Raw genomic sequence first — 24,434 nt, forward strand, 5'->3', positions numbered from 1 at the left:
AACATGTTTTTAGCTTCTATATTCCCCAAATTCTGCTTATGCTGGGTCTTTTCTTTCATCCTATATTTTCCTCGATGGTCTAGTAATTTTTTTATATTCATTCATACTTAAGAATAAAAGACTGGGTCAATCGACAAGGTTAACTAATGCATTCTTCCTCTCTAGTATTAAGACTCTTTTTGAGGGAGGGTCAAATACAGGCTCTATGTAAGACTACAAGAGGTATCCAATGATGGGCTTTACTTTGGGGTATATGAGCAGGAGCAAGCAGGAAGGCAAGCTGGGAGAAAAATATACAAACATGCCAAAATAAGAAAGTCTTCCAGTGATAAAGGACTTTAGTAGATAGTGCCCACAGGAAGGCATACATTGCCTCCCCCAAACCCTTTCTTGTTTGGGGGTGGAAGGAGAAGGCATGTAATCATGTTCTACTCTGCTTTTCTCTCAGATTTATAAACCTACCTGAGGAATGCTCCTAAGACAGGATGTTCACTTTCTTGAGGATATAGTTCTTAGTTCTTAGCCAGGGGGGCATTGTTATAAATGGAAGACTTTAATTTCCTGAATTTTGCTCTAGGGCTCCTTCCTGTAGACAGTTGTTAGTCACTCTAAGCTCTGCTTTTAATTCTGTTTTCTTTTGCACCTGTGTTTTGGGTTATGCTCTTTTATTTTTGTTTTTTTTTGTTTGTTTGTTTTCTTTTTGTCAATCTAATCCCATCTGTTTTCAGTTTTCCAAGAATTCTTCCTAACTTTCAGTCTACTGAAGGTAGGCTCCTTCTCTGGTTTTCCAGCAGTGTTACAGATTCTTTCAAATGTCTTTTTTGTTAAAGGATTTTTGGTAAGAGAGGAGCTACATGTGTATGTGTTCCAGCTGCCATTTTAATCCAAAATTCCAATTTGTCCTCCTGAATTACTAAATAAAATATTCCTTTGCAATTTAAACTGTTTTATTCAAAGCACCCTAAATTAGCACTTTGCTAAGAAAATAGAAAGTTCACTCTTCTCAACCCTTGCTTATTAGTACAAAACAGATTTCTCCCATCAAGTTCTTTAAAAAAGTGACTATAGTCCAGTTGAGCAAAGTAAGTTCCATGAAAAAAAAAAGTGACATTAAAACAGCATTTTTCACAGGGAAAAAAAGCATATACGTGTAAAGTCTGATGAGAAAGGCAGTTCTAGAGAAAATTTCCCCAGATTTCAAATGGAAAGATTTATTCATTTAATTTATAAGGAATGAAGAGTGTGATTCAATAAAAAGGCAGTTAAAATAAACCTAAAGCCACTAAGGATGTAACAGTTCGATTTTTTCAAACTAGATTCAATTTCTCTGAAAGTGTAAACCTCGAATGCTTGCTGTACAAATTATATCCATGTCAAATGTCAAGTCAACAAGTACAAAGATCTTTAAGAAAGCAAAAAGAAGAAAAGATGTGGCCTCTGTCTTTTAACAGAAAATCTAAATGGGAAGAAAAAATACATATGCAAATTAATTTCTACATTAAGATAATGATCAGAACTAGGAGGTAGTGTAATTTTAAATATCATTTTTATTAGCTCTTACAAAATTGCTACCGTAATTCACAGCTATAATGGGGGAGGGGAGAGAAGCTGATATAGGTTGCTTAAAAAATAAAAAAACTACTGTTATTGTAGTACGTATTAGAAGTATTGAGACTAGACCGGAAAGCACATACTTGATCATATTTAAAAGTCCAATCTGGCAAAGGATCCACTGTTTGGCTCACACAAAATTTTTAAAACCTACAAATTTTACATGAAAATCCGGGTTTAAATTTGCTTGAACAATTAGAATATCTGACAAATTCAGCCCCACATTCCCATGTAAAAATGGTCAGTGGGAGCCTGTGACAGGGTACAGGCAAACCTTGAAGATATTGTGGGTCCAGTTCGAGACCACAACGAAGCAAGTCACCATCTTCTCACTCGTGGGACAGCTTTGCCTTCAACGTGAAGTGCAATAAAGTGAAGCACAATAAAGCAACACGTGCCGGTAAATGGTAACAACTGGCTCTGTCCCGGGAGGAAAAACCAAAAAGCCCTGATCTGCAGCTCTTGCCATATTATAAATCTCCCACAGTGATTGATCTCAAGTTCTCAACATGAAGTCCAGAGTTGGGAAGAGACCTGCGAGGTTGCCTCTCATGAGCCAGCTCTGACGCAACAGTGGCCAGGAGGCTGGTGGCAGCTGCTCCGTGAAAAGGAGTAGAGGCCTTCTGTTCTCCAGTTCCCCTTGTTCCCTCGTCTCACACTTGGCTGCTTCTGGCACTTGTCACCAGTCTGCCCTACCCTCTTCTGACCCTTCACTCCCAAGAACTCTTGGACAAAATTAAAACTAGTGCTAGTCCTAGGTACACTATACTAAATCTGATCACATACAGAAATCATTGTTTAGGTCTGAACATACCATCTTAAAGGAGGGCCACTGACAGGCCATCTGGGTGGAGAAGACAGTGACTTCACATGATGAGTTCAGAAGGCATATCCAACAAAGAATGTTTGCTTGTACTGGGGATGTTTAGATGAGACACTGATAAGAAGAGTGATTCTTAGGATGCAGACAGGGGAAGAGAGAACAGGGAGGGAAGACCATGCTGGGAGGCAAAGGGGACATGCGGGAAGATATGTATCAAAAAAAAAAAAAAAAAAAAAAGGAGTACTTCATGCAAGGATTCTTCACTCTGATATTTTAAACTGAAGTGCAAACGACATTAAAATAGCTCATAGCATTTTTATCTGTATTAAAGTAAAGCATGGATTTCTAAAGATTGAGAAATGAATATTCATTTAAGGGAAATAGAATAGACCATCAAGTATCTAAAGAGCTATTTGGTGAAAGACTATTTCAATATCCATTATGCTAATTAACAAGCCATTATTATCACTAGTGGAGATCCATTTCTAACATTTATTATGCTAATTTGATCTGATATAAAACTACAAAAATAGCACTGACATTTGTAGTAGCTGTCTCTGGAGGGAAGCTTTCTCAATAAATGCCAGGTGCCTACCCTGGGAGGCAAACTTTGATTAAAGCAGCTGACCAGACCTACAGAGTATCTTAAATAAGACATAATACTATCCTACCTTATGTTTTCTGTTTAATGAAGCTTTTTAAAGTAAAATAGACTGCTGGGAGATATTTCAATGCCACTGCTCACAAAAGGGAAATAATTGAAAACACAAAACATATTAATAGTGTCTCCAACCTTTAGAAAAGGCAGTAAATTCAGTCCTTGTTTTGAACATCAAAAGGAGGCTTGGGAATACAGAGTCGGAGAAGATAACTCCCCAAGTCACTGTGATTTCCTACTCTGGAAGACTACACCGTCCAGCAACAGATGACACTCATTTATGAATTTCTCTTCTGATGATCGTAGCATGTGATTGCACACGAGGGTACTGAAGGGGGAAAGCACCTCAAGCTTTTTGGTTTTTTTAAACACTTTAACCTTGAATCAGGCATCCAACTTCTTCAAGCTTAATTTTTTTCCCCTGTCGCCCCCCACTCGGCCTACTGCAAGGATTCTTGACACAACCACCAAATAAAATGTTTTGCAAACTATGAAGAATTATCACGTGGAATACAGTACTCCTTTGGATTTGTACATTAGTAACAATAGTGATAATTATACGGAGTAAATTTTGCTACTGCTAAAAAAATTAACTCCATAGAAATGAGCCTTTTACTCCAGCAGTTACTCTACTATCAACAGACAGATGTTTATCAAATGTTGATCATATATACCAAATGGTACATGCTTGGAATGCAAAGGAGTATGGAACAGGATCCTTGCCTTGAACAGGTCTAGGGTCTCAGGTCAAGAGTCTTAGGTCAAGTCTGGCCACCCACCCACTCAATGCCCTTCTACGATGCCTCTGGACAGTGGTCATCTCATCTCTACTTAAACACTTTGGCAATGAGGGATCCAATACACGTTGTGAAGCAGCTCATCATGGGAGTGGAAATCCTGAGTCAACTGAAGTATTTACTGGAAACAAAAGCTCCATATGAAGAGAAGTTCTGTGGCAGTGTGCATCTGAACCACCCACACACATGGGAGGCAGAGTCACGGCAGATTCTGAATGTGTGCTACTGCCTGTCCTAAACATTAGGCAGATTATTACTACTCAGTGCTCTGGAAATGCTATTTCCCTGGTTGGGAAACCTTTTCCAAATGAAAACCTCTCTGTTGACTTATTAACAAAGATAGTATATACAGCTTTGTTTTATTTTGCTTTATTTTTTTTTAATCAGCAGTCAACTCTTCAATGCCCTCTATCTGAGAAGGTAGATAGCAGATAAATTAAGAGCTTAGACTTCAAAGTCAGGCTGTTTGAGTTCAAATCTTGGCACAGTCACTACCAGTTCCATACCCTTAGGCAAGTTATTTAAACTGTAAGCTTCAGTTTCCTTATCTATAAAATGGGACTAATTACAGTACCTACCTATTAAATGGGGCTACTGTGAGAATGAGATGAGGTAATACATAATCCTTAAACCGAGGTCTATAAACAAAAATGCACAGTGGTCAGTGAGGAATTTTTACTTGTGTCATTTCAATGAGAACTTTTCAAAAATCTGACAGAAGCGTATTGTAAATCACACACCTAGTATATCAACAAGCATCGAAACATAATTTCAGTGACTGTTTACATTTTTTTTCTTGGTGTGATGAGAAAAAGACAAAAACAAACATGATATGAAACTGAGGCATTCGCACTGAGAAAGCCAACTTACGTCACCATAATCTGTACAATAAAATATTTTATAAGCGTGTGCAAGATAAAAGTGGTGGGGAGATTGCGTCAAAGGACACATGGCAGTACAGACACAATGACACAGAAGAATTGAACACAGCACAGCGGCAGGAGGTGCCACAGACCAGCGGAACAGGGTTTTGTCGTAACAGATCATTATCTGTTGTATCACAGCTAACTTTTATTGGCTACAATAAATTATAAATTCATATTCTGCTTATGAAGTTGTAAAAGAACTATAAGCATAAAGATTTTATGCCCGCTTTCATCCTTATATATAAAACATTTTAATGAAGATAACCATATTGAGGTTATACAAGAGAATATTTTCATTCATAGGAAACACATATTTAAGTATTAAGTAAAGAGTCATGATACCGCCTATTTACTATCAAATGTTTCAGGAAAAATAATCTATATCTATATCTATACACGCAAACACACACACACACACACCATAAGTTCTCACTTAACATCATTGATAGGTTCTGTGACATTCAGCAAAATAATGTATAATGAAACCAATTTTACCATAGGTTAATTGATATCAACAGGAATTAAGTTTCTAGAGCTTCTCACCACCATAACAAATGATGTTGAATGAAATAACATTATTCAAGAATCGTGTGTGTGTGTGTGTGTGTGTGTGTGTGGAGAAAGAGAGTGAATAATAAATGAGACAAAATATAAACAACTAGTAAATCTGTTAAAAGGATATATGGTAGCCAAAGAATTACAGCATCTCATAACCAGAAGGATCTAGCACCTCCTTCTTAAAGATACAGATCCAGAACTTCTCTAGGAATACTATTAAGCCAGTGACTGTCATCTGGGAGAAGGGACCTGACATCAGAATCACCTGGGAAGGCATTTTCAGAATGCTTACAAATACTCCCTCCTCCTCTCTTTGGGAATCTCTGCTACAGTGAGCCACTGTCACCGTGGAAATGCATGGCATCCCTCTCAGGTGTTTAGGATTCTAGAGGATAAAAGCTATAGTCATAAACTTAGGCTACAAAGAATCACATTGGTGTCCTCTCAATCAGTGTCTACTAGGCAGTCTCAAAGGAGACATGGGGCAGCTAGAACACTTTAGGGAATAAGAGGGAGTCAAATAGGTTTAACCAAAGAGGAATGACCATTTTCTTGAGTACTGGCTCTAAAAATCAGGAACAATACAGGCTTAGAATAGAGAGGAGCTGCCTCTAATGGAGTAGTCATGTTTGCTTATAATTGGTGTGCCAAGTCCTCTAGTGCTCTTGAAAGAGAACAATAAGATGACATCATTCCTGTCCAGTCACCGATAATTCCAGCATGTCTGAATACCCTGGCTCACTCTATTTTCATGACCCACATGTTAGTCAAGTCTCCCCAGTACATAAATGGAGGAGCCAGAAATAAGTTTATCCAATGAAGGAGATATAAATCAAATCATGTTTTCAACTACAGTTCCCAATTCATTAATGGATCCTAAAATCGATTTAATGAGTCGCAACCCAACTTTTATTTGAATAAGTAAAAAGCAAAGAATAAAAAAGGCAAATCAAACTACACTGTGCAAAATCAGAATATTATTTTCTGAAGCTTTTGTATCAGTTATGCCAATATATGAGTACAAGGGTCACAATATAAATGCTTTTTTAGCTCTGCACCACGGTTAACAATGTTTGAAAGCCAGCCTATCAGATGCCAAGAGGGAAGAGGGAAGAGCAAAGAGGAAAAGAGATAATAAAATCAGGCCCAGCTGATTTGCTCAAAGGAAAGTGCTAGCTAAATCACTGTAACCCGTGCACACAGCAACTGGTTTACTTTATTGATGTGGAGGCTGACTAAAGTCAACATGATCTTGGAGAGAAGAAATCAATTGGAGAAAACAGTATGTGAGTGTACCTCATCATTATGTTTAAATTCATTGGATAGGAAACAAAAATATTTCACACATCTGGGCACCAGTCCCATTATCATAAAAGCTTGCAATCCCAGGAACGCTTTACTTAGAAGGATTATGATAATTTATGCTTCATCAATTAGTCAGCTTTCAAACATCTTCACCAAACAAGGAGTTAGTGAATTTCTAGGCGCAGATGCAACAACACCTGCAAAAGCTGTCTTCTCTTCCTGTTCCCTCTCCGTCACTCACACCAACCTAATCCAGCTTTTTCTGATCACATGCACACTCATTAGACCAGCTCAACAGTACTATGCCCTTCACCAAAATCCTCGAAAACAGAAAAAAGTCCCAAGGTGTCTATAATCATTATCATTAACATGTAAGCAACATTTTCAAGAGACTTTTTTTCTTGTGCTCCTCCCTTAAAATTATTTTAATCTAAGTGACGAAGTCAGCAGATACAAGAGGACCTTATAATCAGAAGATGTAAGAACAAAATTTGTACCCAACGTAAAAGATTTGTAAACTAATTATCACGTTAAAGATGCACCAAGGTATTGTTGTAAACATCAGTGTATAAACGTCTTTCCTCAAATTTTGTTCAATTTTGACTACTACAAAGTAAAAATTGGAAAAAAGGTTGGGGTTTTCCCAATACCAGCATTAATGATCACTGAAAGGAGGGATTCCTCAAGCACAAGGAAAACCGGCAATCTCGTGTTGTATTTTCATTAAGTACCTTCCAGGATTACCCTGGACACTGATTAAATCAATGTCTCATGAGCAGTGGAATGATTATGTTAAGTAAATGTATTCCTGCTAGGCCGTTCAGATAAGAGACTATTGTGTTACTACAAAACCACCATTTCACTATTGACTTTAGCTCTACAGTGCACTATTAAGATATTTCTTTTATTCTCCACTAGTAGACATAATGAAGCCTTAAGGCTATCAGGTATTATATACTCAAGTCCTAAAAGGTACTTCTCTCTTCAAAACGCTAATACAATAAGATCCTCAAAAATGCCTAAGTTTTTGGTTTTCCATGAGCAAAAGAAAAGAGCATCATTTAGGTCACCTACCTGAGTTGGGAAACTGATCTCAAGTAGTAGTAACATTTTTCTGTTTGGAATAAGACACCCAAATCAGATTACACACGAACTTTTTTTAATGTTTTAAGGAGAATGTTAAATTTAAGAGCAACTTATAACAAAAGCAAAAATAGAATTAATCTAGGACAGGAAAAGCTGAATCAGGCTGAACAAGCCTAAATAGGTCTTAAGAAACTTATTTGAAAGGCTGAACTTAATGCTCAACTTTGCCCATAAATTACATGAATTTTCACTTACATTCCTAGGTAACAGAAAATAAAATGAATGCCTGGTGTTTGAGTTCTATACTCTTATGAGTAACCAGTTCATAGAGCACCACAGTAAAAAAAGTTTAAAAAGTTTCTCAAAAATGTTGTCTACATAGTAATAATTAAATACAGACATCTCTGGACTTTTTCCCTCTTGTTTAGATGCAAAAAATGATCCCAAGAAGCTAAAACCATTACAAAGGGATTCCAGAATTATATCAGTCCATTCCTAAACCAACTGGAATCACCAGTTTCCAAAAGATCTTCCAAAATAAAGTCTACTCTGTAGTCATTCTAGCCTATTATATGTATACAGTCGCCCCTCAATGCTCACACAGGACTGGTTCCAGGTCCCGCTAAATACCAAAATTCCAAGATGCTCAAGTCCCTTACGTAAAATGGCACAGTATTTTCAAATAACCTACACACATCCTCTCATACATTTTAAATTATCTCTAGATTACTTACAATACCTAAGTAAATACAATGTAAATGCTATGTAAACAGTTGTTAAACTGCCTTGTTTAGAGAATGACAAGGAAAAAAGCCTGTACATGTTCAGTAAAGACACAACAATGAAAGGCCTAACTACATAGTACATGTCAGCAACAATGTAACTTTTCAAATATTTTTGATCTATGGTTGGTTGTATCCTGGGATGCAAAACCCACAGATACAGAGAGCCAACTGTATATCCTTCCTCTGCAAAACGCTAATGACTGTGTTCAACACAGGAGGAAAATAAAGATTCCTCTGTCCCTTGGCAGTATCATTGTTTCTATGAAAACAGCTTTCCCAAACTATAGGCTCCAAGGAGGCCCTGCATCTACATCACCAAGTAGACCCAGTCACCCCTTCTATACATTTTACAGTGGCAACAAGTCTAAACACAATAAGTTTAGAAGCACCATGAAGGCAGGGACCGCCCTCATCCATCTGTATATGCCCCTCACACATAAGCATTCAATCGTTGCTCACTGAACTAAAGGCTACACAGGCCTCCAACCCAACAGTGTGATCCTGAAGCTGGGTTCCTAGAGAGAGCCTGAGAAGGTAGCAGAAAAAAGGAAAATCCCTACACTCAGGGCATGAGGGGCCACCCTGAGGTCATTCCTTCTGTTTTCCATTCACAGTATTTTCTTTTCCTAATTTTAATTATAGGTGGGTGTTATAATAAAGAAATTCAAAATACTACCTTATATAAAAACTTCTAAACCGTATTGATGTTTAACGAAGTTTGCAACTAGCTATTCAAGTCAGGAACATTTATTGCAATCTTAGAGGCATTTGTTATTTTGATAAAAACCTGCAACCTGAGCTGCCCCTCACTAGCTCAGTGTGCTTGGGAATGACACTTAACATCCCCGAGCTTCAACTTCCTTAGGAAGGAATAATTATACCTCACTATTGGGTACATATATCTGATTCCCAACAATCAAAAGCTAAATAAATGTAAATTACAGAGGAGGTTAAATAAAACTTTAGTGGTTATCTCATCCAATCACTAGTCTAAAGATAATCTTGCATGGTAGTCAGGGTAGGAAGACGCAGGCACACTGCTTATGAAAGCAGTCGAGTAGTCCTATTAGAGACCCAACAAGGAGTCATAAGAGAATACAGCAAGGCGGTCCCCAGTCCTTAGGAGTTGAGAGCTAAAATAAGCTTTAGATACACAATAGCCTATTTAATCCTCACAAATACTTTTCAAGTATGTATTGTTATTTCCTGTTATTAATGAGGAAACTGAGGCTTAAAAGTCTTAACCTCTAGTAAAAAGGCAGACCTTACATTTTAAGGGCATGCACTTCTAGTTGCCAAGTCATTAAGAACTCAACCAAAAAGTAGTTCATCTTCCAGAACTTATATGTATACATACTCAACCTTATATTTTTATTATTAGTCTTTTAGTGCTTAGGGAAAAAACACTCAATTTTGTTGCCACATAAAACAGTCATTCTTGCAAATATTGTTAGCAAGTAATTTTAAACTTGAACAGAATATTTAAAAACAAATATACCTTAGGATGAGCAGGAAAGTCACTTTAACGTATTGTGGAATAATCAATCTCCTGATGTCAATGTTCATTCTCCTTTTGCCCCTCTCCCAACACATTAGTGAATGTTTTTCCCAAAATGCTCCTTCAGCTATGCAAATGGAATTTTCACAACTGTTTTCCATTATGATATGTACTGCACACTTCCAATGACAGGAATGATCTTGGATGATTTCTTCCATCTCTCATTCTCTGCTAGTCAATTAGAATATCAACCAACATATACTTATCTAAACTCATAGAGACATAAGGAGTTTGTCCATTCCAGGCCCCACTAAAGGAAGCTGAGAAGGAAAGGTTTCCTGCAGTTAAATGCTCAACCCTAGCAATCAAAGATGACATTTAAAAGACTTACATGTTCTGGCACTTGAAAATATAAATAAGGATGCCAAGCTGTTATCTCTGAGGAAAACAACCAAAATGAACAGCATATAGCCACAAAATCGTGCCGTGAAACTCCTAATTTTATTATAGCGCATAGTAAAAAGCACTCAAAATAGATGCCTAACTTACGTTTTTCATCATCAGCATGCACTAGAGATGCGGCCCTTGACAAAACATCCAACGGCGTCTCCATTCCTGGTTGGAACCTAAAAGGAAAAAAAGAGAGAGAGAGAGAAAGGAATTTAAACAGAATTCAAAAGAGTTTTAGAATTCTGGTTTTAACAATTAGAATGGTTCTCCCACGAAATGCAAATCACTCTTCTGAAGATGAAATTCTTCCCATCCTGGGAAGAAACTGAATGGACTCTGTTCAGGAGCAGATAGAAAAAAGGGTTAAATTCCATTCTGTCTACTAAGCTAAACCTTCCTGATTCCAGGAAGTAACTCATGGCAGAACTAAAAGACGGGATATTGTGAATATTCATGCCTATGTTATTTGTGCTTATAAATGTTTATGTGTGAGCATAATAACATGCCTGCACAGACATACTCAGTAAAAAATATTTTTCAAAACAAAGGCTGGTCTATGAACATAGCATTATTACTAATGAGATTTTTGTTATGGTGGTGGCAGTTCTTAGTTTTTTAGTTTTAACAAAAATTACTACGATTGAACCATTCTGTTCTTTTACCTCCTTAGCTAAGAGACTCTGCATGACTGTGTAGCTTAATGTATGCAGTGTACACATGAAAAGTTGTGTGTGGATTCCATTGGTGGGTTAAATGGTATTTTAAGTCCAACAGAAATCTTTATTTTAAAATGTCATGTTTTATAGTGTATTTCCTATCACCACTGCCTATCACCAATTTATCTAGCATCATACTTTTAACTAAGCCTGGATTTTTTTTCTTAATTCTGTTTTCTTAAATTATAGCATATGTATAAAAGCAAACACTGTAAAAGATTTAAAGATGGTAGAAAACCTAAAAAACCAGCTACTTTTGCCCAGTTTTCCTTGAGTTTAAACACACACTCACACACACAAACACACACACAAATAACTAGGAAAAGAGACATCCTATTAGTTCAAGAACTGAGAAAAAAATACCTCACTGCACACCTTTAAAGATACTCAGCATTTATCCAGCATTCTTCAACATTTACTGAGTATTTATGTATGTGCCAGTTACAACGTGCAGCAGACCGGCTTTTCTTTATAATATTCATACTTCAAGCCTCCAAAAGAACATTAATTCTTAATTTTGCAAGTGATTTCATTAACATTAAGTATTCACTAGGTGCTAAGGCAGGAAAAACGAGCACGGCCAACTGGCTGCCTTCGAAGGATTTTCGTCTGTACAGCGGACATGCCTACAGGAAGTCTAGTTTAAGGCGGTACTTTTCCAAAGTATTTTGCACTGGATATTCACATTTTGTAAGAAAAAAAATCTTTTCTACAATATGTAAGTTTGGGAAACACTGGAATAAACCAAAATAAGCAGCTTACTTTCCTTCCTACACTTTTGACATGCTGCTATGCCTGACGCAGGGGCAAAAGCAGTGGGGATGGTAGCTCTTTGTACTCGAAATCTCTCAGACTTCATTGGCCTTTCTTTTAACTTGAAACATCTTAAGAGAATAATGGATTAAAGCAAAACGTACTCAATGTCAAAACAGTACTACAAGCAAAATCCTATAGAAATACAGATGAATTCTGAAGGGCTTTGAAATGAAAACAGAACTTGTGCTGAGCCTCTCTGATAAACAAATACAGAAGCACTCCAGAAGAAAGGAATATAAGCAGAATCCATTCAAGAACAAGTTGCCCAAATGAGCCACAAGAGTAAAATGGGAATAGAAAATAACAAATGGGGTGGAAATTGTCTGGGGCTACATCGTGGAAGGACTGAGGATTAGAGCTTGATTTTGTATGTATGAAGGAGCCGCTGAAATCTCTAAGCAGAAAAATAACTTGGTCATCTGTGTGTTCAACACAAATTATTCTGGTAGTGCCGTGTGGAATGGACTAAAGCCATTCTAAGCCATGGAAAGCCTAAGGCATGTTAGAGGATTCGAAAGACACAGCCATGCGGCATGCAGAAGGTAACGGGGCGTTACCATGGATGCAGTCCGGGTAAGAGACAGCGGCAGAGACAGAACTGCAAGAGCCTGAGGAAGTCAGAGAAGACTGAGTGGCTGGAAGGGCAGTGGTGTCATAAACCGAGAGTAAATTTCTCCTTTTTCAAAGACGGGGGGATGAATAAAATCAGAAGTATAGGAGAGAAAAACAAATAACATTCACAGTCCTAATCTTTGTGAGATGGAAAAGAACATGTCCTGAGAGTAAGAATCTGTAAACTTGTTCAAAGGTGGAAAAAAAAACAAAGAATGGTTTGGAACAGATTGCTAGGAAAAGGTTTGCTGAACTCCCAAGAACTAAATTAACATTCTCTCTTCACCCAAGCCAGTTTCCTATTCAGGCAAGATTTGGGTTTAAAGTCTTTTATTTTGATTAAATACTGATAAGCATTCTATTCCTTAATGTAGTATTTAGACCCACAATTCCTTAATTTCCCCATTACGTTGAAGGACAACACTTTCAAAATTCTAAACCCAAATAGATCCATACTGACATCTGTCTTAAGTTATATAAAGTATACAAACCCAGAATTCCAGCATTGTGGAAGATTAGATATTTAAGTTTATTCAGATACTGTGAAATCTAAGCCCCCAAGCAACTTATGTTCAACGTAGGTAGATAAGAGATTAGTTAGTGTTTAAGGTTCCACTACAAGACTTCTGCCATCTGCTGCCTCCTTATTAATGAAACCAACCAATTTTTATTGCACAATGATTCTGAGTTCAACAAAGTACTTTGGAGAGGTTGAAGATATGATTCCTGCTTTTAAGGGGTTCCAACATTGTTTGTGAACAAGTATGTGGAATAGAATAATAGTAGACAAATTTAAGAGAATAAAAGACTAAATATAATTTAAAAATAAAATGTGATAAAAGAGAAGATCAGTGTCAGCTAAGTGGTTACCTTGTGCACATCTATTCTTTGGGGTGTGTGTATTCAAAAAGCCACATCAAACAAAGGCTTCCTTCCCCAGTTTCTCTCTCTTGGGAAGTCCCTCTCCTCTCTGACCTCTCTTACCTGGGTCACAGTTTGATTATTTCCTGGGTACAAGGGCCTTGTCTTATCCAACAGTCTAAGATCAGCCTGGTTAGAATTGAGAAAACTTGTTAAGCAGCAGCAGAAGCTAAGTTTGGATGAGCATGATATATGGGTGGATTTAGGAAAGAGCCAAAGGCTACCCAGACAGGTTCACACTTAATTCAACAGGCAACAGGCAGTCATTATCAGTCCCTGAGCAAGCTGCTGATATGATGTTGATTTTTTAGTTTAGTAGTTACGGGGAAGATGGTCTGACATGAGGGAGTGAAGTGAGGAGTCACTGGAGGCAGATCAGTTAGGCTTCTGTAGGAACCAGCTGTGAGATAATGTCAATATGAGCTAGTAATAACACAATAAAACAGGTGGGAGATGAAGACAAGGGACTAGACATTATCCAGCCACAAAAGACCTAAGCAAATAAAGGTGAAAGGTAACAGCAATTTTTTAAAAGTTTCCTGAATTTTATATCGGGCACAATATCACAGCTCAACAAACCCAAAATGTGAGGGGGGAAAACTAAAGGTACAGTATTTGATAGAAGGTCATAACACATTGAGAGGCAAATTAGCATAATGGCTATTTAAAAGATGTCAATCTGAGTTTGAATCTACTCAGCCACTTCCTGTCTTTGTGACCTTGGGAAGTAACTTTACCTCTGTGTATCTATTTCCTCATTGGTAACATGGAGATATTAACACTACCTCCCTCACAGGGTATTATGAAAAGTGAATGGGCTTTATATATGTCGAAATTTTTTGTCGAAACATATACAAATATATTAAATAAATTCCAAATGATGGTAAATGTACTGAAAAAAATGACAAGACACTGGCACTACTTTATATAAAGTAATCTGGGAAGATTTCTCCGAAGAGATGAATGAATGCAGAGACCTAAAGGATGCGAGGAATTACTCTTGTGCAAGGATGGGGAGGAGGGACAAACGGCATTTGCAAAAAACCGAAGACACACCAAAGCTTAACTCATGGATGTGGAGGAGTGCTGTGACCTGACTGCATGCAGCACAGGAAACAGGAGGGAGAGGACAGGAAGTGAGGTGGGAAGGTGGGCAAAAGCCAGACCATGCAGACCCTTTGGAGCAAAATAAAGCTGAGACTTTATTCTGCCAGTAAAAAAGCCCCTGAATAGTATAAATGGTTTTAAGCAGGGGAGTGGCATGTCTGGTTTATTTCATATGCTTTATGAATCATCTACCACCTTTTGCAAAAGATTATGCATCATCCAGAAAATAAATCTAAGTATATCCCAACAGAGTCTCATTTCTGTGATAGTTTTTATATTATGAGATCATAACCAAAAATATAATCACTTGAAATGCTAACACCGGGGACATAATAACAACATTGAAGTGAGAGACATATGTTTCTGGAAAAAGACAAAGTATATTTGTAAGAGTGTTCTATTGTATTCAACCCATTTCTGTTCTATACATTCACCTTCCTTCATGGTTGTTGTCAACATGAACATTACTCATGATGAACAGAACATATATTCTCTTTCTTTTTCAAGCAACGATCATGCATTTTCTCTGCCAGCCCACATTCCTTACCTCGGACCCCCTTATCTTTAATAATATGCTCTTCCAAATAGCTTAAGTTTGAGAATTAGAGAACAATAAATATCAATTCTAAAGCTACTAAAATTTAGGGGTATTCAGTGCCAATGACAAGTTCAGCTATAAATATGAACACCATTATTTTGGCCTCCTAAAAATAACTGTCTCGTTTTGATCAATGAGAGGACAAGAGCATCTGTCTTGAGAACAGAATTATGGGTGTATTAGATTATATTGTTTTGAGGCAAGGGAATGGAATTTCAAGATATGTTATGGAAGTGCTCCAAGATTTTCAAGGTAAAAGCTATAGCACCAGGCTTGCCTCACTCCATGGCTCTTCCAGACACAGTGGCTAACTAGTATAGTTATGAAAGAGTATTAGCAGGCACAGAAAAGTAAATTCACTGCCCTGGAGCAACTTACACCAAATGTGCTCACACTGTGGTAGATTTGGCTAGCTGTCCATGTCAGTGAGAGAAGTGAAATGTCCGACCAATCAGCTCCAGATTCTGATAGCCACACGCAAGCACAGCTTTGGGCACATCAGGAAGATGTGAGTTAACATTCTCCTAGATGTTTCTTTCCCGTAGTGCGTCCTAATTGCTGCCCCACTAACTTCTTAAACACACGTTCTTCCTGTTAACATCCAATTCTCAGACCATCCTCTCTGCTCCTCCTGCTAAAGAAGCTCTCATTTGTGTAATGCCCCCTTCTTACACTTTATCATCTGTTAAATCAGAAGGGTCAGGACTTTAGCTACAGAAAGCAAAGTCTGAGCCCTACTTTAACACTTTCACTCATTCAATCAACACTCAATTACTGAAAGTATATTTTCTTCTCCGCTTTGCTCTAAATGCCTAACACTAAATGTATGGGCCAGTCATTTAACCTCTCCAGGCCCAAGTTTCCTCACTTAAAGAAAATTATAGTAACAGTGCCTGAGTCACAAGCTTCGCATGTGGATTAAATGATATAACATCACTAAAAATGCCTTGTAAACTCAACTAAGACGTATATGTTCTCATTCTACCACCACCACCTTATAGCTGTATAGCATATACTTTTTCAAAAACACATAAATTACCTCATTGGATTCTCACTGTGGGTTGACCAAATATGACTATTAGCATTCTTCTACAGATGAAAACCCAAGGTGCCAAGAACGTATAAGTGACTTCTTGAAGAAGCCAAGACTGGAATCCAAGTCTATTGACTCACTATCCAATGCTATTTTTACTGTTCTTAAGCTGATTTTCATAAAGCCCCTTGGAGAAAAGCAGTTATTTAGCTCAAGTTATCAGAACAACAAAAAACACCTTCACTCCACAACCAAGGCAAGACTGCTAGTCTGTACAAGATCTTTCTCCTACACTTGAGACACATATCAGGCAATAACATGAAAATTTCTGAAGTAATCAAAGAGAAGCACGCCCTCTCCCCTTGAGCACATGAAAACCATGCCACATTTTACTTTCTTTGAACAGAGACAGGCATGGAGTAACAAGAATAGTAACCAAGGCAGGTAAGAAGATGCTCATGCCAAGTCAGTTGATGTTGAGAGTAGGGAAAACAACTCAGACTGCAGAGCCATCAGATTCCTGGGCCCGCAGCCACACAGGAATTACACATAAGCCCTAAGGACTTCAGGCTCCAAGAACAGACTCAGTATTAGGAAGAATGGCTTCTACTTCCTCATGCTCAAGAAAACCTGTTAACCTGCAATGGATAACTGTGAAGGTTATCCAGCAGAGTGTCCAAGAATTCAACTGAACTCTGATACTATCTACCTGGAGATAGAATCAGATCCCACAGGTTAAGGGCTCAGTCCCACAAGACTGCCCTTCACTTCAGACACCAGTCACAATCCAAGGTTGTCACCTGTGCTTCTGACAGAGTAGCCATAAAAAGTTCCCACAACCCCTTCCTTGGGTTCAATTAATTTGCTAGAGCAGCTCACAGAACTCGGAGAAACGTGTTACTTTCTAAATCACTGGTTTATTGTAAAAGGATATAACTTAGAACAGCCAGAGAGAAGAGATGTATTGGGGCATGGAGCTTCCATGCCCTCTCCAGGTGCACCACTGTCCCTGAATCCCCATGTGTTCACAACCCAGAAGTTCTCTGAACCTCTTCCTCTTGGAGGATTGTATGGAGGTTTCATGACATAGGGCGAATCGATTACATCTTTGGCCACTGATGTTTGAATAAACCTCTAGCCCCTCTACCCTCCCTAGAGGTGGGGGAAAGAGAGGTCCAACCCTCTGATCACGTGCTTGGTTCTCCTGGCAACCAACCCCATCCTCAGGTACTTCTAACAGTCACCTCATTCACATAACAAAAGACACCTCTAACACTCTCAACACTCAGGAAATTCCAAGGGTTAGGGGCACGGTAAGTCAGGAACTGTGGAGGAGGACTAAATATATATGAGAAGTATATTTTGGTTATCTGAATGACCAAATATATATTTCTTATAAATCACAATATGGCAGCCACCTTCCTAAATAGAAGCCAGCCCTTATTCGAAATACTCTTTCAATAGTCAGACTATCAAAGACGAAACATAAAGAGATGGGCCCTTTGCTAGAAAACTTTCCATATTTAAGCATGCCCCAGTCATGAATAGTTGACCCATATTGCCATAATATGAAACATTGTACCAAGTACATCAGACAGATCTAGCCAGCTTCCATTTACATCATCTTGTTACTTCTATACATAATCATTCCTGAATGACAAAAGTGAGTAGAGATGTGAGACTTAGTCACCTTGATGACCCTGGAAACAGGAGCTGCCAAACAGTGCTACCATGAAATAACTAAAATCCTTAGCTATTATAAAATAGTTTGCTGTATTTGTAACCTGTGCATAAGCACAGAATGTATGAAAGCTGAGTATGGGTCAGTTGAGGGCCATCCACATAGGCTTAAAGCAACAAAACCAAACTTAGGTTACAGCATATTTCATGACTTTTACAGGAGCCTGCCAATGCTGGTGTAAAATTCTTACTGCTAGCTGAAGTTTACCCATCTCCCTAAAGAATCCCCTGGAAAGAAACTGTTTGGTAGGCCCACACTGACACTATTGTGTCCAAGGAGAAAACATAAAATTCACATATGAACCTTTAGAGCAGACTACTAATGTAGGGAGGAGGAAAGAGAACTAAAATGTTAAATCGAGCTGCATTCTGACTGCAGTATGCTGATCAGCTCTGCAGCCAGACCAGGAGGACACCTGCAGAACAAAGGAAGATTTCTGCTGGGATTGCTAACAACTCATTTCCCACACCTGTGAAGGAGAAACAGGAAAACAGTCTTTAAGTGGCTGCCCCACACAAAATAAAATCGTTCATTCCCTATGGCTAAAACCATGGGGAACCTATGGATTAGATGCTGGGAACTGCCAGCAGGCCTTTCACGCTACATAGGCTTACCTTTTATGTTACAAACTCTTCTCCTTCCTCATTGTATGCCCATATCTTTAAACTGTATAACTCACGGCAACTAAAAAAATGATATATATAAACTAGATCCCCAACACTCCAGGCTTTTTTCCTTGTTTTGGGGTTTTGTCTTTGCTTTCTCTAGTTTTTGCTTTTCCCTTTCTTTAATGAACTTTCCTTTTAAATCTAACTTTGGTGTGTGTGTTGAATTCTTTCTACACTTTCCGCCAAAGGACCCTTCTCTTCTCTCAGTGCAGGGCTTGGCCTCTCCCTTGCTTGATGTGGAGAAATTTGCCCTCTCCTGCATCACTACCAATTCCCACCATTTTTCAACACTGTTGTCAAATAAAAATAAACTATCCTTTTCTCTCTCACATTTAGGCCATTGTAACTGTCTCTTCATTTTCAAGACCTCAGCCTTGTACAGCATCACATAGGAAATAAAAGAAGCTTTGGCATTTTTAGTTTACTCTGGATATGCTTTTCTTGACTTTTATTTTATTTGGACATTAGAATTTTCTGTTCACAAGTACTGATGTGCCATGTCCTCTCAGGGACTTGTTTACCCCCAAGAATGAGAGCTATGAATTTATGTATCACAGTCCAAGCTGGCAAACTTCCTATAGTACCCTCCACCTAATTCCACTGTTGCAAAATCTCAACTCTCAGCCTACAGACAACCTAAAAAGAAGTCTTCGAACCCATGACACATTCATTGTATTATTAGGAAGGACTCTAGTTATCAATATCAGTAAATAGTCAATTCTCATTGTTTACAGTAGTTACGTTCTATGAACTCTTAGCAAACACTGAATTCGCAAATATTGAACCATTACTCCTAGGGGAATGATAGGGTTAGGTTCCTGCAAGCCTCTGGTTACATTTTTGTCAAATGTTGATACATAACCTTGTTTTATGAGTGTTTCTGTTTAAAGGCACCTTATGTGGTATCTGTTGTTGATTCATTAGCATTGAACTCCCAGCTACAGCACTATAACTCATGCCTGAACAAAGCTTATCTAATGCACATATTTTTTCCGTAGGGCACAACAGCGCTTGCGCTTAGGGGCACTTGACAACACTTCAGTATTAAGCTTGGGGGCCATTTTAAACAGCAAAACCACCAACAAAATGGCCCCTAATGAGAAAAATATGGCACTAAATAGACCACAAAAGCATACTTGTTTACAGTATGAGAGCTGAAACAAGAAGGCAGAAAATTCCCTTGTTCGACCTCAGCTGGGAACACGTACTTCAGAGACTCAAATTTTTCACCACTCTGTGCATGTGTGTGAATGACTGCAAATCTGCCACAAATATTGATTTGGGGATCACAAAGAAATGTTAGTGAGTTTACAAATTTGCAAGTAAGGAATACAGGAATAATGAGATCACTGTATCTGTTTATCACACCTGAGGCATGAGATAGAAAGCAGAAGGTTTTCCTCCTTACTGCATCCCAGGTAGAAAGAATTTTTCTGGTGTCAGCACCTCAGATACACGCCTTCCTTTCCTACCTTGGCAGTTTATATTATCAAGATTGGGCGGTCCAGTTTCTAAGTTGTTGATGTTTTAATGCGAACCGATTCTACATGGCTAACAGACTGATTCACAACACTCGCTTCTCTCTCTGATGAATCTCCCACATACAGATTCATTAACTTTAAATAAGCTCCCTAAAAAAAAAAAAATCACGAATGAGCCTCGGTTCACATATCTTGCAGAAACTTTACACAAAAAAACTTTATGTCCCCAGGTTCTCACTGCAACAGCTTATCTAACACAGGCCAAAAACAGACAACTTGATATGTTAAAATCACCACAGGGTCAGAATTTCAGTTACATCAGAATTTTCCCAAGGTATTTGACTTTTACTTCCCGAACTTACAACTCTTATTATTTTATTAAGTCATATTCGAAGTTGCAAAACAACTTTTATTATGGTTATTTTACTTATATTTTACTAAAGTCAACTAGCAGCAAAATTATCCAGGAGATACCTGGAAGAGATACAAAGTAAAATCTTCTTTTGGATTTGTTGTGACAACCAGCAGAGGTTGGTAACAAGGCTGACTCCACAAGGAGTTAAAAGGAATTTCCCACTACAGAACTCTTATCAAACAGAACACTTGAAAGTGACAGCTTTAGTTTCATAATAATCACGCCTATACAAAGTGTTAAAATCATAAGGTAAAGTTATACTTCTATAGTTCAGTTGGGGGAAGTGCAGCCGGTGCGTTTAAGGAAGCTCTCTCAAATCTTCAAAGACTTTTGTAAATAACATAACACAAAATACTTTTCAAAGCATATTATTCCCTATAATTCCTGAAATTCTGTGATGTATTAGAACAGATATTATCATCCCCTTACAGAGAAAAATAAAGCACAAAAGCAGAAGCAATTTTTTCTGGTCACGAACTTACTAGGTGACAGAGATAGTACCAGAAATAAAACAGAGCTGCTTTTAACTCCAACACACACACAGTTCTTGGAATGTAGTCCATGGTTATTCATAAAGAATTATTTTCTTAATTGTATTGTGTTTTGGTCAACATAAAATTTAGTTTGCATGCCCTTCCAAATAGAAAGCAAAGGCAGGCTGCCCAGAAGTGTGAAAAAAGTGGCAGGGGAAATCAGGTTGGGGTTCAAGTTTTTGCCAAAATTAAACAATAAATTGAGGGTTTTACACCATTTCTACCATGGGGGAGATGGCTTTTCAGCCAGATGCAATAGGAAATGCACAGAACAGAACACAAAACCGTCTTGACTATGAGACAACAAACTTCCTAGGAAAGTATTTCTAAACCTATTACTTAAAATTTGAGCACTAAGATGTAGAGATGATAAATACAGCCTTACGACGTTGACCCCAAAGCTCTCTTAAAACTACCCACGCTACTCCCCTCAGTCACGCGCAGACTTCATTAGCTGCAAGCAGGAAACAATGAACATTACAAGTCTGTGGACTCACAAAGAGTTAAAGTTTGGAAGGCAAACATGGTATGCAAAACTGACCTTTAAATACTAATAGCAAAATTAACATTTAGTGTTCGTCTCTGAGTGCTCAAAGGAAACTTAGGAATCTTCATTCTCGTCTAGGTAGGTTTGGGTTTAGAAAAAGATTCAGACTCTACAAAACTGGCGATAGTACCTTTCAAATAAAAGGTTTCCAATAAAGGGGGCAACCAGCTGCTGATAAAAGCGAGAAGACCAGCCTCCACCCCCGTCCCCCAAGCTGCTGGTTCTTATTAACCACTGAGAAGGAAATACAACTAGCAAACATACAGCACCGATGATCAAAGTGAAACCGATTTTTTTAATTATCTAACTTAAGCAGACAAATTCAGGCCTGTAAAGTGCATAAAACTCAGTTAATAGCCCTAGGAAGTACTGTCATCCTAACTTGAGACATTTAAATGTCTCAGTGTAATGAATCAAAGGAGACTTTAAGCAAAACAAAAAAGGAAAGACCTTTGCTTTCCGGCGAGGCCTGCGCTGGTGCAGGAAGAGTGTGCCGTTTTGTTTTGGGGAGGGGGCAGGAACTATACAAAGAAAGAGACCGGTCCCAGCGGCCCGCTCTCAGCCACTTTCCGCAGTCCCGCACCACAGCCCTCCTTGCCGCGAGCCAGGACCAAAGGGGATGCAGGGCGACGGGCCCCCCTCCCGCCCCGCGCCTCCGACTTCCAGGACGCCTTCCACTTGGGACCCCTCCAGGAGCTGGACCTCTAACCCGGGAGCCCAGACCCTTCGATTCCCACCGGGGACCTTAAATTGCCTGGCAAGAACCAGCTGCCTCCTTGCAGGAGGACGCTCCGAGACAGCCCACAGCTGAGCTCCCGCGCAGGCCAGCAGCCCTCGACTGGCCCCGACCCCACCAGCCTGCGGGCTGAGTCCTCCCGCACTCACCGCCGGGCGGCTCTGGGCGCGCCTGCCGCGGGCCAGCCGGGCCCCTCCGGGCCAGAGGCGGGGGCGGAACCGCGGGGCGCGCGGGGCGCACTCCGGGAACGCGCCGACGCACAGGCGCGCTCGCGCCCGCGCTCCCGCACAGCCTCCCCCTCCTCACACCCACACGCACACGCGGGCGGCGCGCGCCGGGCCGGCTCCGCGGCGGAGGCCAGCGCGGGAGCCCAAGGAATCCCTGGAATGAGGCGCCGCCTGCTCTCTCCCGGGCTCTGCCAGACCCGTCAGGACACGCCCCTGGACACGCCCCTCCCACCGAGCAGGTGGGGCCGAGCCCAGGTGAACTGGCAGGGATGCGGGGGCGGGGCCAGTCACGCCAGGAGCGGCGCGTTTCGCGTTCCCCGCCCGCTGCGTGCCCGGCGGCTCTCAGCTACCCGGCGGGCGCGGGCGCGGGCGCGCTCCAGCGACGAACGGCCGCGGCGGGCCTGGTGCCGCGCCGGACCTGAGAAGAAGCGCCAGTCCCAGAGGGCGCGTAGAGGCAGCCTGTCCCACACATCACACCCCCAAGGCCCCGCCAGTGGGAACACACCTGAGTGCACACGCACCACCCCAGCCGACCCTTTCGTGCGCTCCCAGGTGTCTGCTGCTGTGGACCAGGCACGTTCTCCACACGCTCACAGTTGGTCCTCGCAGCCAGTGAACACACACACGTGACACTGACGACCACGGTTGAGCCACTCTCCATACCCACTGGACCAGATGCCCATTAACCGCCACAGCCAGGCAAGTGCTAGCGCGTTCAAGCCAGACCTCCAATGCCCTCGGCTTTGTACCCGCATGGTCCCGCCTCCCGAGAAGCAGCCCCTGGAAGATCGTGCAAGCCCTCTGGCGCCCAGGGCTCGGCGTTCGCACACGCTCAAACGCCGGACAGCGGGGCACGCGGCGCCTCCGGCCTCCCCCGGCTACACGCTCCACAAGGCGCCATCCTGAGACACCACCGCACCCTCTCGTTACCTACACACACCCGAGCGACATTGCCCAGACAGGCTGGCGGCCACACGTACCTGAGAGTACAGGTACTTGCTTGGGGAGGTGTGTGCTCAGGTGCCACTGAGATCAGAACGGCCTCTGCAGTCCAGGACACTCAGACGCGGCTCGGTTTCCTCCCATTACAGCATTTTACACACCACCACTTCACTCTCACACGCAAACACACACACACTCACACACGGCGCTGGGAAGCGAGCGTCTTTCCTCCCCTCCCTCGCCCGGAGGAGGAAGTCCTAGAAAATCAAAACAGTGTGGAAGGGAGGGAGCAGAGGAGGAAGGGACGGAGATCCGTGTGAAGAGCCCCCTCCAGCCGCTTACACACTAATGTTTGCTGTGTTTGGCAAACTCCTGGAGTCCACAACCCAGGCTGCTCTGCAATGTGCTCGGGGAGGGGCCAAGGGAAGGAGGTGAAACATTTCTAATTGGTGCAGGTTCTTATTACAGCAGCATCTTAGACATGTGACCACGAAAAGAAAAGGCCTGTCTTTAATTTTTCCTGTCATTCTCTGGAGATTTAGTGGCAGGGGGTGGGGGTGGGGTGGAGGCCTGATACTCCCCCGTCCCCGGCAGCCCTTGCCCCATTGTTTTCTCATACTGCCACAATTAAGAAAACATTTGCTTAACATATCCAGCCGCTAACTTCATAAAATAAATAGAGATGGACTTCCTCTGGTTTGCTTTAAATGGCTTCATGTTGCTAGCCTTCTGGTTGTTCTCAAACCTCAGCATTATTAGGAGCTCCTACTACAGGGCTTTCCCTGAGACAGGGCTCTATGGAGAAAGAATAATGGCCATAAAAACAAATACCAGCTTACATTAG

At 40.5% G+C, this 24,434-nt stretch overlaps 1 protein-coding gene across 4 annotated transcripts in view; it reads right to left on the reverse strand.

The window, feature by feature from the left end:
• VGLL4 (vestigial like family member 4) overlaps positions 1-23,871 on the reverse strand; it is a 138,398-nt gene extending 114,527 nt beyond the window's left edge. Inside the window, exons 1-2 of one of the 4 annotated variants that reach the window (XM_036218760.1) lie at positions 23,629-23,871; positions 10,597-10,673 (exon numbers count right to left, since the gene is read on the reverse strand). In XM_036218760.1, coding sequence (XP_036074653.1) covers positions 10,597-10,660 — 64 coding nt within the window. In that variant the 5' untranslated portion in view covers positions 10,661-10,673; positions 23,629-23,871. Of the gene's footprint in view, positions 1-10,596; positions 10,674-22,570; positions 22,657-23,628 lie in introns of those variants that run through there. The other 3 variants (XM_036218763.1, XM_036218759.1, XM_036218762.1) reach the window with 3 other exon arrangements.
• Between the last annotated feature and the right edge of the window lie 563 nt (positions 23,872-24,434).

The sequence above is a fragment of the Rousettus aegyptiacus genome, unplaced genomic scaffold (genome assembly GCF_014176215.1).
Source record: "Rousettus aegyptiacus isolate mRouAeg1 unplaced genomic scaffold, mRouAeg1.p scaffold_m13_p_4, whole genome shotgun sequence".
In the NCBI taxonomy this organism is placed as follows: Eukaryota; Metazoa; Chordata; class Mammalia; order Chiroptera; family Pteropodidae; genus Rousettus; species Rousettus aegyptiacus.